General features: G+C 41.5%; 1 protein-coding gene across 11 annotated transcripts in view; it reads left to right on the top strand.

The window, feature by feature from the left end:
* Window positions 1-15,718, top strand: part of herc1 (HECT and RLD domain containing E3 ubiquitin protein ligase family member 1) — a 58,926-nt gene that overhangs the window by 16,387 nt on the left and 26,821 nt on the right. For 5 of the 11 annotated variants that reach the window (XM_078793384.1, XM_078793378.1, XM_078793370.1 and 2 more), the window contains exons 24-43: window positions 6-126; window positions 1,162-1,213; window positions 3,847-4,118; window positions 4,248-4,463; window positions 4,924-5,044; window positions 5,921-6,158; window positions 6,239-6,408; window positions 7,065-7,220; window positions 7,410-7,516; window positions 7,837-7,947; window positions 8,009-8,179; window positions 8,251-8,490; window positions 8,592-8,675; window positions 9,653-10,212; window positions 11,299-11,944; window positions 12,046-12,316; window positions 13,401-13,611; window positions 14,357-14,523; window positions 15,384-15,500; window positions 15,647-15,661. In XM_078793384.1, coding sequence (XP_078649510.1) covers window positions 6-126; window positions 1,162-1,213; window positions 3,847-4,118; window positions 4,248-4,463; window positions 4,924-5,044; window positions 5,921-6,158; window positions 6,239-6,408; window positions 7,065-7,220; window positions 7,410-7,516; window positions 7,837-7,947; window positions 8,009-8,179; window positions 8,251-8,490; window positions 8,592-8,675; window positions 9,653-10,212; window positions 11,299-11,944; window positions 12,046-12,316; window positions 13,401-13,611; window positions 14,357-14,523; window positions 15,384-15,500; window positions 15,647-15,661 — 4,046 coding nt within the window. The remainder of the gene's footprint in view (window positions 1-5; window positions 127-1,161; window positions 1,214-3,846; window positions 4,119-4,247; window positions 4,464-4,923; window positions 5,045-5,920; window positions 6,159-6,238; window positions 6,409-7,064; window positions 7,221-7,409; window positions 7,517-7,836; window positions 7,948-8,008; window positions 8,180-8,250; window positions 8,491-8,591; window positions 8,676-9,652; window positions 10,213-11,298; window positions 11,945-12,045; window positions 12,317-13,400; window positions 13,612-14,356; window positions 14,524-15,383; window positions 15,501-15,646; window positions 15,662-15,718) is intronic. The other 6 variants (XM_078793389.1, XM_078793379.1, XM_078793383.1 and 3 more) reach the window with 5 other exon arrangements.

Below are 15,718 nucleotides of genomic sequence, written 5' to 3'. Positions count from 1 at the left end.
TACAGGAGTGAGAGTCTGAGCGCAGAGAGCCGCTCCGTGCAAAGCAGTCCCAGCTACAGGCTGATCAAATCCAGGAGCGAGTCAGACATCTCGCAGCCTGAGTCTGACGAAGAGGGATATAATCTGGTAGGTCATATGCTGTCACACACACACATTACATACACACATACATACCTGTACACAACACTGATATGTCTGTGTAGATTATCACTCTTAATTTAGTTTCATATTATTTGTTTATATTGCCTGATTACCACCTTTTAAATGCGGTTTTTAAACATTATTAGAGCCCTGATTATTAGACGTGCGATAACACCCCTTTAAATACCTTTACACTCGTATTAGCCAATATAGTACACATAATAACAGAAATTAAACCATTTAGGAGGGCTGCACGGCGGACGAGTGGTTAGCACACAGGCCTCACAGCTAGGAGACCCGAGTTCAATTCCACCCTCGGCCCTCTCTCTGTGGAGTTTGCATGTTCTCCCAGTGCATGCGTGGGTTTTCTCCGGGTACTCCGGTTTTCCTCCCACATTCCAAAAACATGCTAGGTTAATTAGCCACTCCAAATTGTCCATAGGTATGAATGTGAGTGTGAATGGTTGTTTGTCTATATGTGCCCTGTGATCGGCTGGCCACCAGCGTCAGTGTGTACCCCAGCTGGGATAGGCTCCGGCATTCCCCCACGACCCTTGTGAGGACAAGCGGTAGGAAATGAATGAATAAAACCATTTAGGACATAGGCTCATACAGGAAGTGACGTCGGGGGTTCAGAGTTGAGTTTCAGCCTGGCGTGGATTACGAACGCAACGGTAGCTCCTGCCGGGGATTATGGTGCCTGTTGTGAGATCATTTAAAAACTGCAATTAAAGCCCAATGTTCTGGTGACCAAGTCTGGTGCTTGTGTGTCTCACCTAACATTACAGTAACATTCTCAATTTGACTTCATTTAGCCATTTTTATGCTTGAAAGTGCTGAATTTGGGCAAAAATACGTACAGTTTGCCTATGTGTGCATATGTCTTGATTAATTATAGGCCGTATTGATTCATTAATATGTTTGAAAAACCATGATAGAGTGAAGCCATGAAATTCAAAGCTTAGAGTGGTGATGGTGACTGTATACCTGGTCTTTATCGTGGTCTTTTTTTTTTTATAGAGTGGAAGGAGAAATGTTGACCTGGACTTGGCATTCTCCCACAAAAAGAGAGGTAAACCTTTTTTCTGTCATATTGATAATGCCACCATTGTTTCTTGCTCAGCATCCAGAATGATCTGTTTTGCCTGAGATTCAGCAGTTGTCACTGTTTGCTGCTGCTCTTTAATGTGTACTAGTCAGCGTCCCTGACAAGTCATTACAACCCCACAGTTTGATACTATTTTTAAAAATCTTTATGTATCAAAGTTACTCTTGCCTTTCTGTCTTTTGATCTCCGTATGGCTAGTTTATTTGCTTCTCTTGGGGCAGTTGTGCCCCAAGCACAAGAGGAGCTCCAAGCACGTAAACAATGGCATGTTTCCTCCTCCAGTTAACCTGACTCTTCATCTGTCAAAAGCATCTCGCAATCATTTCACATAATTAGGGACATATGCCGATTTCAGTCCCGACGTACTGTAGGTTACTGTTTACTTTGCGAGCGCATAAACGGCAATTATGTAAAAGGTAAGCACTCAAAGCTAGTTTCATCCCGCAACCAATCACTTTGCAGTGTCATACAACTATTAGACAATGCCTGCTTAATACAGGGTTAGCCAAGATGATCCGACACATTTGTATGTTAAATAAAAGGCAAATAAAGTAAAAATTATTTTTGAAAAGTACATATAATGCCATTCTGTTTTGGCGGAGCAAATCAGTGGTTGATTTCGGTTTCAATGCCGATCCAGTTGCTCCAAAGTCGGTAACCCATAACAAGATGGTGTTTGGAGCTGGTACGGGATCATGTCTACCAAGATTGAATCAAGCATTGTTTTCAACAATGAAAACAAAATGGCGTTATATGAAAAAAAATTGCATATGTACTTTTCGAAAATAAAAACACTTTTTTGTTTCTTTACTTTATTTGCCTTTTATTTAACCTACAAACATGTCACATCATTTTTGCCTGACCTTGTACAATGCCTAAGACGATATACCTATGTATTTATCACTTATGTTTTTTATGAATTTATTTAAAATGATCAATAGTTGTACAGTCGAACACGAGAAGAACGATTTGTTCATACACTCCAGGTCAAAATTTTAAGACTAGCTGAAAAATGATGTGACTTGACAATATGCACTGTTGGATCTTAAGGCGGGTCTCGGTAGAGCTTCAATAAAGGAGAAATGGGAGACACAAAACACATTTGAGTCAGCAATTTATTGCAAACAAAAGTGAAAAAAGGACCAGTGACATTTTTCTCGGTCTGCCAACTTAACGTTTTTGTTCCATAACTGCCATTTTTGTTTCAAAACCTTACAATCCAATAGCGCATAATTCTTGCAATTTTTCAACTGGTCTTAACATTTTGAAAATGAAGTGCATATGAAAAGCATGGCCAGCATAATCAAGCGTGTTTTTGGTTATGTCCACAACCAATCTGCGGGGTGTCGACTTAAACGGGTTTGACCGGATTACAGGAAAAGGAAGTCCAATAATTTGCTTTGAATAAACTTATTGCCCAACAGAAACATCTTGCTGCTAACTTGTGTACCAGTAACTGACACTGGCACAAGGGCTTTTTTCTCATTTGTTTCATGCTAAAGTCCTTCATTTGAAAAAAAAAAAAATGTGTGAGGCTGTTGGTGCATGTGTTGCTTTGATATCCCTTCATGTATCTTTAAATGTGTTTACATTTATAATGAAGCACATGAGATAATATTGCACACACGCTCAAGCCGGAGTTTTCCAAAAGCCAAAAACCTATGTTGGCATGTGGACAAGAGGCCAAAAATACATAGGAAATTGTGCGTTTTTAAAATGTTTGTATTTGTGTGAACATGGCCTAGTTGGATCTCTGCGCCCATTCTAAATACAGTAAAGTCTCGTTATATCGATATTCTCGGGAGTCGGAAAAAATACCGATATAACCGGACTATCCATATATCCGATCCTGCGCCGAACTGCATTAAAAGTGGGCGTATCTTTGATATGGCATGTAATTTTCTCCTTGAGTTCATGGATTGCGTATCTAGCATGCTTTTGTACTACAATACATTTTGTACTACAGTAAATAAAAATAAACTTACGCTGTAGTGATTACCGGTTACCGGGACATAATTCACCCCGGAACTATCGATAGGGAAGGTGTTGCCACCCGTAGGGGTAGGCGCGAGGGACGGGTGTTTTCCGCTGTGTGTGCTGCACTCTGGTGGTGGAAGTGTGAAAAATAAAGTTGACTGGAAGCAGCCGTTCGCCGTGTTCTTTTTTGGTATTGAAATCCTTAAGCAAAGATTGATTTAAGCTGCTTTTGTATCGATATAAGCAGACCAAATTGGCTGGCGGGAGATGAAAAGGGCATCGTAGTAACCGGATTATCATAATAACCGGGTATCGTACTAACGGAGCTAATTATATCATAAAAAACTAGAAATTTGCCGGGAAATGAAAATAGTATCGTAATAAGTAGTAATTCGTTTTAACCGATATCGATATAACGAGACTTTACTGTAAGTCATATTGGCTGATGAAGGTTTGTGCCGGCATGAACAACCCGAAATCGGTATGTGATAAACATTTTCCAGTGGGACAGCAACGCTTTGCACTGAATGCGTGCTATGTGCTTCTGACAACATGTTGCAACCGTCAAAGAAATTTGATTCCGGCTTGATGTTGTTCTCACTCGCTCTTTATTTCCTCAGGTCTTCTTTATAGCTCTCCAGACTCCCTGGCAGAGTCCTGGTTTCGTGCGAAGCTGAGCCGCCAGCGCAGCTACAGCTCAGCATACTCCTATGAAGAATCAGACCTGGACCTGAACCGCTCTCTTGGTATTCATGCTCTGATTGAGAATATGATCAGCTTCATCAGCGGTGATGTTGGCCTGACTCCAGCATTCAAAGAACCAGAGGAAAGCATGTCCACCAGTCCACAGGCCACAATCCTGGCTATGGAACAGCAACAGAGCAGGGCAGAGGTGACAAACTCGGATACTGTGTTTCAGTATTTTTTTTTAATCCTATGGAAATGAATTGCAAAATGGCGAGGGATGACTGTATAATCTTAATGTTGCCACACGTGTAATGTCATGCTTTGTGTCTTCCAGCTGAGGTTAGAAGCTCTCCATCAAATTGTGGTGTTAATCGCTGGCATGGAGGAGAAAGGCTGCCAGCCAGGGAATACAGATCGTCCTTGCAGTGCCTTCCAGTCCTCTTCCCTACTCACCTCGGTCAGGCTGCAGTTTCTGGCTGGTTGTTTCGGCCTGGGGACTGTCGGCAACGGTGGGCAAAAGAGGGAGAGTGTGCAGCTGCACCACTATCAGGTAAGTAATGGAACAGTGTTGCTGCAGTTCGCCTTATTCTATTCTACTCTATTCAGCGGGATTTGAACCATTTCTTTTATCAAGCAACGTGTCCCGCAGATTGATTCACTGTAATCACTGTAATGTGTTTAGTGTCAGGGGTGGACTCGCCATTAAGCAAACACAATCAATTGCCTCGGGCCCCAAACGTCTCATAAAAACTGAGTTGCCAAAAAGTGTTTGCCCATTTCTGATTTCTTTTTTTTTTTTTTTTTTTTACACGTTTGTTGCACTTAAATCTTTCAAATCATCAAACAAGTTGAAATATTAGTCAATGACAAACATTGCCTCTGCCTGCCCTGTTATCTCGAGACAAACAAGAAATCCCGTCACGTATGACCGCCATCAAACGGCATGGCCCATTTATAGTTGAAAGCTGATTGTCGTGTACCCACGGTTCATGCCGGTTCTCTCTTTCCAGGATGGCGTCAAAGCAGCTAAGAGGAGCCTCCAGTTGGAAATCCAGACAGCGGTTCATAAAATCTACCAGCAGCTATCAGTCACACTGGAGAGAGCGTTGCAGGCGAACAAGCACCACATAGGTAATCAAATCTTGGAAATAAACGCAGCTCAAAATGGCCTGATGGTAGATGAGGCCACTATATCGGGGAAATATCGGGAGGAAAAAAGCCAATATCAGACATCGCTAGTTGTAATGTAATGAGAAAAGGCTGCAATTTTATGAGAATAATGTCATAATTTTATGAGTGAGCATAAAGTTTCAATATATTTTAAAAGAAACATTATTGTTTAAGTTGTCATTTTACGAGAATAAAGTGTTGCTGTTTTGTTTGTTTCTCATAATACCACAACATAAAAAACATAATATTATTTAATATAATTTTTTTTAATTTCTATTTTTTAATATTTAATATTTTAACTTCATGCTACTCAAATTAAATACTAAATAATATTATAATATATAAAATAATAATATATAATAATAATAATATAATAATAATATAATAAATATATAATATTATAATAAATAATACACTTGATTTGTAGTGCATTTGATGTTCTTTTTCCTCAGAATGCTAATAATATAATATAATACTGCTAATAATATATAGTAATATATTATATAATATATAATGCTTTTTGTTTGATTACACTTTTTTTAAAAAAAAATTATATATAATATTTTTATTTATATCTTTATTCTTGCAAAAGTATTTAGATTTTTCCATTTTTGTTGTTGTTTTCTCATTTAAATGAATTTTTTACAATGAGCCACGAGCTAACAACAAAACATCCGCAAGTTGCAACGGGCCCCCGGACCACACATTGGACACCCCTGTTGTACAGTGTTATGTTTTTATATTATCGTGCTAAATTGATGAAACTCTCGTGACTTGAACTTCACTGCAAGTCGTCCGGCCTTAACATTTTGCTCCTTTGTGTTTTGTTCCACGCAGAAGCCCAGCAGCGCCTTCTGCTGGTGACCGTGTTTGCCCTGAGTGTGCGTTACCAGCCAGTGGACGTTTCCCTGGCTATCTCCAGTGGGTTACTCAGCGTCCTGTCCCAGCTGTGTGGCACGGAGACCATGCTGGGACAGCCGCTTCAGCTTCTACACAAACCGGGAGTATCCCAGCTCAGCACCGCTCTCAAAGTGGCCTCCACCCGGCTGCTGCAGATACTGGCCATCAGTACTGGGTAACTGGTAGCTTATCAACCAAGAATACAGTAGGCATGATCATAAAACATTGGCTCTGCAATGTCATATGTCATTACAGGACATATGCGGACAAATTAAGTCCAAAGGTTGTCCAGTCATTGCTGGACCTCCTCTGTAGCCAGCTGAAGAACCTTCTGTCACAGGCAGGAGTTAGCATCCTGTCTTCTGAACAGCACCAAGACGGCAAACAAGAGGACTCGGCGGACTCTGAGAAGAAAGATTTCAGAGGTAACGACTATATTTTCTGGACTATAAGTCGCACAAGGACAAAAATGCATAATTTGGTAGAAAAAAAACATACATAAGTCGATGATTTATTACATCACGTCCTCTTGGAAGGCAAGTTCTAACACTAATGAAAGAATAGAGAACAGGCAGAATAGGTGTAAGATATGCTAACACAATCCTTATTTAGCTACACAAAAAATAAACATGAACACAAAAGGTAATGGTAATGGTTTAATTTCATTTGAACATGCATCAGATTACAATTGAATGCATCACATAATCAGTTCCCAGTTCCACACGTCCAAAAGGAGTAGGAAGAAGCAAAGCTTATTAAATCCTACCCCTCCATCTGGTACTTTTACAATCACTAACTGTTACATTTGTTCACTTCCTGCTTTCCTAACATAGTTTTTAGTTTTTTTGTCACGTATAAACAGTTTTTTCATTTATTAGTCGCTCTGGAGTATAAGTCGCAGGAATAGCCAACCTATAAAAAAGTGCGACTTATAGTTCCGGAAAATACGGTAAATAGGGACTTGGGTCTCGTTCCCTAAATTATCACAGGCAAAAAATGCTACCATAATAATGCTAACTGAGATTGGTTCGGCTTGTCATTTTATAATGTAATTGTATTGTTTGTTTGTTTGTTTTTTTAGCTTTGCTACGCAAACAACACACTGCTGAGCTACACCTGGGAGACTTTCTCGTCTTCTTAAGGAGAGTGGTGTCATCCAAAGCCATCCAGTCCAAGATGGCCTCCCCCAAATGGACCGAAGTGTTACTCAATATCGCCGCACAGAAATGCTCCTCAGGTAAGACAACCGGGGTTGTCGACGTGGCGGATCGGTGTTTAACGGCTGATCCAGAAAGGACAAGATCTCGGGTAGAAACCCGAGTGTCTGAGCTTCCCTGCTCAGTCTCCTGCCCCGGCTACCCGACCTCGGATGAGCGATGGACGCATACTCGGATGATTGATGTCTCTCTCCTTTTGTCAAATCTAGGGGTCCCTCTGGTGGGGAATCTAAGAACTCGGCTTCTTGCGCTACACGTTTTGGAGGCCGTCCTACCCGCCTGCGAGGCCAATATGGAAGATGACCAAATGACACAAGTAAGCCTTTAATTTATGATATATTTTTATGTTAATCATATAACTGCTGGGACATTTACAGTGGATATAAAAAAATGTCAACACACCCCTGTTCAAATGGTGGGTTTGTGTCATGTCAAAATATGGAAACTTTTCATAGGAAAACCAAGAAATCAAACACGTGCAATAACCTGGTTGCATGAATACTCAAAAATGCATCGAAAAATACTATTTTTTTTCTTACTATGATATCCCAACTCTTACAACTAAGGTTGCTAGTAAATATCCCCGGTAGTCTGAAGAATCAGGCTGGAGTTTGATGTGATTTCTTTGTCTTCCAGGTTGTTGAGCGGCTCTTCTCTTTGCTGTCCGACTGCATGTGGGAAGCTCCCATTGCTCAAGCCAAGCACTCGGTCCAGATGAAAGAAAAAGTACATGAACTCAAATTCCAGGTGAGAAACCAAGCATATTTATCTCAGTCGTTTGCTGGACGACAATCTTTTCAATTATTAGGGAGATTCTGAGGAGGAGGAGGAGAACCTTCCCGTACAGGAAGTGTCCTTTGACCCCGAGAAGGCTCAGTGTTGTGTCGTGGAAAACGGGCAAGGTCTGACGCATGGCAGCGGTGGAAAAGGCTACGGCCTGGCCTCCACCGGTATCTCCTCTGGGTGCTATCAATGGAAGGTAAAAAGTCGATCTCTTAATTTTGTCCCGCGTCATAAAAAATACCGCAGTAACAATCCCCCCCCCCTTAGTTTTACATTGTAAAGGAGAACCGTGGCAACGAGGGTACGTGCGTAGGTGTTTCACGATGGCCCGTACATGACTTCAACCACCGCACCACGTCAGATATGTGGTTGTACCGAGCATACAGCGGCAACCTCTATCACAATGGGGAACAAACTCTGACACTGACCAGTTTTACCCAGGGAGACTACATCACTTGCGTGCTGGACATGGAGGCTAGAACCATCTCGTTTGGAAAGAATGGAGAGGTGAGAGGAGGTCTAGATGTTGGCTGTAAAGGATATAAGCACAAAAGCCAATGCAAACATGGACAAAGGACTCGGTGAATCATTTCTTTGTGACTTCACAGGAACCCAAGTTGGCCTTTGAGGATGTGGATGCCACAGAACTGTACCCCTGTGTGATGTTCTATAGCAGTAACCCAGGGGAGAAGGTAAGGGCGGGGGGTGTGCTTGATGACATTCTGTAAAAGAAATATTACAGTCATGCCTTCTGTTGGCATCTTCACTTTTTTTTTGCACACGAGCTATGATGTCACTAGGCAAGGAAAAGCAATATTAAATTTAATTAAATTTTATTTAATTTTCTTAATTTTATTAAATTAATTTGTTATTAAATTGATTTATTTGGGTATTTTAATATTTTTAATTTTATTTAATTCAATTTAATTTAATTTTATTAAATTACATTTTATTAAATTTAATAAAATAAAATTTATTATTTTTTATTAAATTGTTATTAATTGTTAAATTGTTATTAATACAGAATTCAATTTATTTTAATTTTATTAAATTAAATTTTATTAAATTTAATAAAATAAAATTTAATTATTTTTATTAAATTAAATTAAAAAGATTAAAAATAGCCAAATAAATCAATTTAATAACAATACTAATAAGTACAAGCGACAGCATTAAGTTAATTTGACGTCACAAAGCTTGGTATGGGGGGGGGGGCAGCATACTTCCTGTAGTGGCTATTCTCTCATTCATGTATTGTACTGGCCGCTTGTAATTACACTCATTGAGGTGTAAATAAAAGCCCTGATTATGTGTATCACAGTAAATGGGGACCTTAGTGGCGGGCGGACAGATGTGTGCAGGGCAGGATTCATCGTCACTGAATAATTACTGACACCTAGTGGTCAAAGTGCAATGCTGCATTCACAATTAGAAGGCTTTTTCTGCCTTGCATTTCTGTATTCGTTCCTTTAGTCGGTGTAGCCATTTTTATGCTTTAAAAATGCTTAATTTAGGCCAAGATTAAGTACAGTTTGCTTCGTTATGCAGTTAAGAAAAATAGGCCGTACTCAACAACAAAACACGATGTTCAAACCGCGATGTAGCAAGGGACAACTTTATAGATTTTTCTACAGTATATGTTGTGTAATTGTACATGGCCTCCTTTTAGGTTAAGATCTGCGACATGCAAATGCGTGGCACACCCCGGGACCTGCTGCCCGGAGACCCAGTTTGCAGCCCAATGGCCACCGTCCTCGCCGAGGCCACCACACAGCTAATCCGAATCTTACACCGCACCGATGACTGGACACATCGTATCAACAAAACCATGATCGAACGTCTTTATAAAATCAAGCCTTGCTTCAGAGAGTCAGCGAGCGCCTCCGGGAGCGGCGTGGGTCAGCGGCTGAAAAAGAGTCGCTCCGTGCAGAGCCGCGAGGAGCACGAGACCCAGCGAGAAAGCCAGGAAACCCCAATGAGAACCGAGGAAGAAAGGGGCCGGCACGGACGACAGCACGGCTTAGGCGAGCTGTCGGAGCACCTCCTGAGAACACTCTGCACTGAGGTGTGGCCTGTCTTGGCCGTGATCGGAGGGGCGGATGCCGGCCTCCGAGTCGGTGGGCGGTGTGTTCACAAGCAGACAGGGCGACATGCGACTTTGCTTGGAGTGGTGAAAGAAGGCAGCACCTCGGCCAAGGTGCAATGGGACGAGGCTGAGATCACCATCAGGTACGTCTCTGACATGGTGTGCATCTATTATGAATTTCCGTGTTTTGACTTTGAATATATTGCGTCACATGCGGGCGAACAAAGAGTGATACGGGGCATGCATAACAGTAACTGCGGTACATTCATATGATTAAGAAATTAATTACACTTACGAGTTACAGTCCTAAAAAAGTAACGGAATGACTTCTTCATAAATGCAATTAGTTCCCAGGGATAGAACCGCAAAGTCCGGTGTATAAGCCACACCCACTAAATTTAGAGGAAAAAAAAGATTTTTGCATATGTCATAAAATGGCAATATTGTGGCGTGCACGAGTCCATGAGGACCAGGCAGCCCCTTGATTGACAGGAGCCAATCATGAACAACCCTCATTTTCCAAAAAAAACATGGCGTCTCACAAACACCCAAACATGTAATAATGAGTTGAAAGTTTTCCCATAATGCATTTCGTTTAAGCAAAGCATTTCATTGGAGTACAAGTTGATGCCACTGTATTGCTGGCCTATGTCCATCAGAGGGAGGCTGACGTCATTGCAGAGCCCCCCGGCAGCCAATTAACGCAGTTGCTCAGACACAATGCATTATGGGAAAACTTTTTAAAGTAAGGGGTCACGGCAGCATTGCAGATCCTTTTGCGTAATGACCCCCCGACCCCTTGCACAAAATGCCATAAAGATCATGATTACTTTTAAAGAATTGTTTTAGATGTTGTGAAATATAAAGTAACCAATCATTTCATAATTAATTTGTATTTAGTTTTCGGTTTAGGATATGGCTATGAAAAAAATTAGACCACAAACCAAATGAAATGTATGTTTGTCTTTTTAATGCTCCGTTGCTGCTTGCTTCATATGTTCTCCACTCTACATGACATGCGCTTTGCACCCTTCTGCATCATGAGAAAAACTAATCTTGTTTTGCATGAGCAAATCTATGTAGTAGGGCATTCTGTGCCATACATGTACATTTTTTCCCCCATCTCATGTCAAGCCTCTTCTGCTATTTCTTCTCTCCTGCCCTTTTCCCTCACTTTGTTTTTTTCCTTTCCCTTGTCTCCTTTAATTCTCGACTCAATTCAATTAAAGCTTCCCAACTTTCTGGTCACCTAGTGACACTCCACTGTACAACCTGGAACCCTGTGAGCCTCTGCCGTTTGACGTCGCTCGTTTCCGTGGCCTCACGGCCTCGCTACTGTTGGATCTCACCTACCTTATAAGCATCCACGAGGAAACTGCGGCGAAGCTGAGCGCACGGCGCCATGACAAGAGGCATCGGAATGCGCACTCGACGGGACACGAGCCGACCAACAACGAAGACAAGGCAGACAATGAAATGCCCAACCACAAAGAACCGAGGGACAACGTCGGCAAAGGGTCTTGTTCTCTCCCAAACGCCACCGCCTCCGACTTGCGTGTTTCTCACAGTCTCGACGAAGTCAAGGCACACGTGGCGCCCAACTCAAAGTCAGATGGTGGGATCTCCTCGGTTGTTGTCGGCGGAGTCGGCGGGAATGACACCCTTTTTTCCGTAGCGCCCCACGCTCCACTTGAAGGCACCAAGAAGAGAGGCCACGAGCACGCTTCCCGTAGTCATGAGCCCTACCCTTCTTTAATTGCCACTCAATCTGAGATCCACGCGGTGCAGCTCTCCTACCTCTACCTGGGAGCCATGAAGACCCTCAGTGTCCTGCTGAGCTGCAGCAAGTACGCAGAGCTGCTGCTCATACCAAAGGTACCGCAGTGGGCGAGATTTATATTTATGTAATATAGTACATCATGCATAATATACCTCCATTTCAACTTCCAATTCTTCTCCTGTGACTTCTCGTCAAGGTGTTACCGGAATCCAGTGGACACAATGCTGACCTAAACGCTAGCGCCAGCGCACAGAGCACCGCCGCCACCTCCCCAATATGCCAAGAAGAGGTGGAGATGCGGGCTGCTCTTCAGTTCCTCATGCGCCACATGGTGAAGCGGGCGGTCTTGCGTTCACCCATCAAGCGGGCTTTAGGGTTGGCAGACCTGGAGAGGGCGCAGGCCATGATCTACAAGCTCGTCGTCAACGGGCTTCTGGAAGAACCCTGTGGAGGAAAGGGTAAACCTGGTGAGAGCAAGTGTGCATTGGGTTGTTATATCAGTGGACCCGGGTCAGCCTATGCCACGGTTACCGTGTTTTTTCATTTAATGTCAAAAATGTATGCCGAAATTTCAAGTATGATTTTTGCTGTTAGTGTACAATAGGGCATGTTTTGTAGTGTTATTAATACACTGCATGAGTCCAACTGTGTTTTTAATATACTTTTACCATACAATGTCATTAAGTAGCCTATTAGGTGTTAATACATTGGAAACAGGAATCCGCACTTCATCTGTGGTTCTTGCTAAGTAGCGAAGTCTCAAAAACGAGAACACGAAACACATTTCTATAGTTTTACTGCAAAAAAAACAATATTCTAAATGCAGATAAATGAGAGCGATAAATGAATGAATGAAGTGTACTTTTACCTTAATTAATTTTACCTTCACATGTTGACAAAGACATGGAGTGGCAACACGATCGACACAGACTCAATCTTTATGTTTTGCTATGAGTTATTCTTTTTTTTTTTTTAGTTTTTTTATGAGTTATTCCTTTAATTCAGCAGTGTTTCTCACCTCATTTGTCCAAATGCTGGCCTCTATTTTGGATTATTTTGCCGCCGTGATCAAAAGAAAAGCGGAGACTAGGCTGAGAAACACCCAAAGGTGGTGTCTGTTGATCTTGCTGCCACATTTTGTATCACATCTTCACTCCCATTTATGCTTATAAGCATTTTATGCATTTATGCTTTATTTCTATACATTTAAAAAAAAATTATAAATGTATTTATAAAACCGATTTTTCAAAAATTGCTATTCGTGGTTGACTAAGTGCCTATTGTTCCATGTGGAAGTGGTACATTTTTGCTGGCTTATTTTGTCCTTCCTCACTTTGTTAGCGGATTGTTAGCTCAATTTCCAGTATTGCTATGTTTAAAGCGGCAGACATCACTTCAGATGAAGGTTGCTCAAATGTGAGCCAAAGTGTCTTCCAAGACAACCTGAGCAGTTCAGTGCCCCGAGAATGACCAATGCCAACTTGACTACAAACATATCTTTGTTTAGAATTTGGTTTTAATGACAGGAATGTTTTCTTGGTCTCTTCTTAGGTGTGAGAAATGAGTCAGAGGTCGAAGGCGATGGTCCAGAGGGTGAGCAGCTGGTCCAGACCCCGGTCACCACAAGCCCATCTGCCTCCAGCACCACCTCATTCATGAGCTCCTCTCTGGAGGATACCACCACTGCAACCACACCAGTCACTGACACGGAGACCGTCCCTGCATCCGAGTCTCCCGGGGTCATGCCTCTCAGCCTTCTCAGGTCAGGTCATAAATTGTACTTCTTAGTTATTTAGCCTGGTCCCATACCAGTAGGGGATATCTCATTGATCTAATTGGGTCTTAGTTTGACTATGTAGTGTGACTAATTGATATAAGTAGGAACTTATACTTAAATTTGACCTGAATTGCCACTCACATTGTATAAATAGACAAGACACAAAGGACTTAAATACAGTTTAAAAAGATTAAATGCAATAATAAAATGAAACAGTAATACAAAGAGAATAACTTCCTGTGTCGTGCACACTGCAAGGGGGTGTTGCAAGGGAGGGAGAGAGAGGCTTATTGGCAGGAGAAAGTTTCACTAATCAGACCAATGTTAATCTGCATTTCTCCAATTTTTCCACATGTCTAATTTCACTTTTTTTAATGAAGGCAAACATGCATGACTATATATACGTATATTACAACTAGTGCAACTAGTTCTCCTTTTCTTTATTAGTATTAATAATTCATGGGAGTGCATTACAAAACATTGCAACACAATTTAGTCAAGCTACAACAACCGCAGTTCAACCATCACTGAGTGTATTTCATGTATCTGATATTAGGCTGAAAAGGACTGCAATCTATGTGTGGCATTTGCAAAAAGTGAGTGAAAAAAAACCAAACATGTTTAGAACTACAAATTAGCCTTTCTTCTGTTGCCAAACAAACAAAACACTCTTTCGGAAATGTAGCCAATGTTTTTGTTAAACTAAACACGACCTTCTGTCCTGGTGCAGGCAAATGTTCTCCAGCTATCCAACCACTTCCTTGGGACCAACTCGCCGAGCCCAAACACCCCCGGTGTCCTCTCTGCCAACCTCGCCGTCTGACGACATTGGCCGCAGGCAGAGCCTCACGTCCCCTGACTCGCAGCCAACCAGGCCGCAAAACAGAGCAGGTACCTGTAAGTACACCGTACTGAGATGACTTGACACTGTTGCGCTTGTTCAAATGTACACATTTGATTAATCGGGCCCAAGAGATCACTTGGTCGCCGTAACACAAAGCTCAAATGGAGGCAATGTTTTCTTTAAACACATACAGTAAAGTAGAAAGTTTTAGCTAATCTACATGGGGCTATATATGCAAATAAAATGTCAAAGTAGCCCCCCCGCATCCTTTAGATGACCCTGCAGTAGTTCACGTGGACTGTTTCATTTTCCGGACTATAAGTTGCACTTTTTTTGTCATAGGTCGGCTGTTCCTGCGACTTATAAATGAAAAAAAACTGTTTATGTTACATAAACACCGGACACCTTTTCTGTTCATGTTTATTTTTTGTGTAGCTGAATAAGCATTAAGCTATTAAGCGTGTTCTATATTATTTTATTGGTAGAACTTGCCTTCAAAGAGGACGTAATGTCGGTTTTGGTCAAGTAGTTGCATCAAAAAATGCAATTTATACTCCAGTGCAACTTATGTATGTTTTTTTCTACCTAATTATGCATTTTTGCGGAGAGACTTATAGTCCAGAAAATACGGTAATATACAGAAATATGTTGAGCTTTTTCCCAGCTTTTTTTGTTGAACTTTGCCCCCCCCATCACTTCATTGCACTACTGTACATATTACTGTTATTATATCTTGTCACATTCATACTGTGCATACTGTTTATAATCTGCAATAGCCATATTATAGTCATTTATATCACTATATATGTATCATAGTCACAGCCTGTTCATAGTCACATGACATGACATGAGCAATAACAATAAAGTTGAATTTAATGTAATCTAATCTAACAGCGACTCATATTTGCTTCAGCTCTTTCAGACCCCAGCAGCAGGCTGTCAACATCTCCACCCCCTCCTGCAATCGCTGTACCCTTGCTGGAGATGGGCTTCTCCTTGCGCCAAATAACCAAAGCTTTGGAGGCAACCGGTCAGTGTGTCAAGCCCCCCCCACACCACCCGTTCTACTTCATTAGTTACACTTGCATTTCCTGTTGTAAAGAATGATGAGTTTTAAACAACAGATTAACCATGCTTTCTTCTTCATTGAAGTGTATGATCCAACCATCCATCCAGGGTCATTGGAGAAATGTATGCTATTAATTACAAAGTCATAATTCCGACCCTCTCACGATATTGACAGATGCA

This window comes from Doryrhamphus excisus, linkage group LG1, assembly GCF_037039965.1.
Source record: "Doryrhamphus excisus strain RoL-2023G ecotype Guam linkage group LG1, RoL_Dexc_Guam_v1.1, whole genome shotgun sequence".
NCBI classification, from domain to species: Eukaryota; Metazoa; Chordata; class Actinopteri; order Syngnathiformes; family Syngnathidae; genus Doryrhamphus; species Doryrhamphus excisus.
The sequence above is the reverse complement of the archived record's forward strand: the minus strand, read 5'-3'. Positions and strand labels throughout refer to the sequence as shown.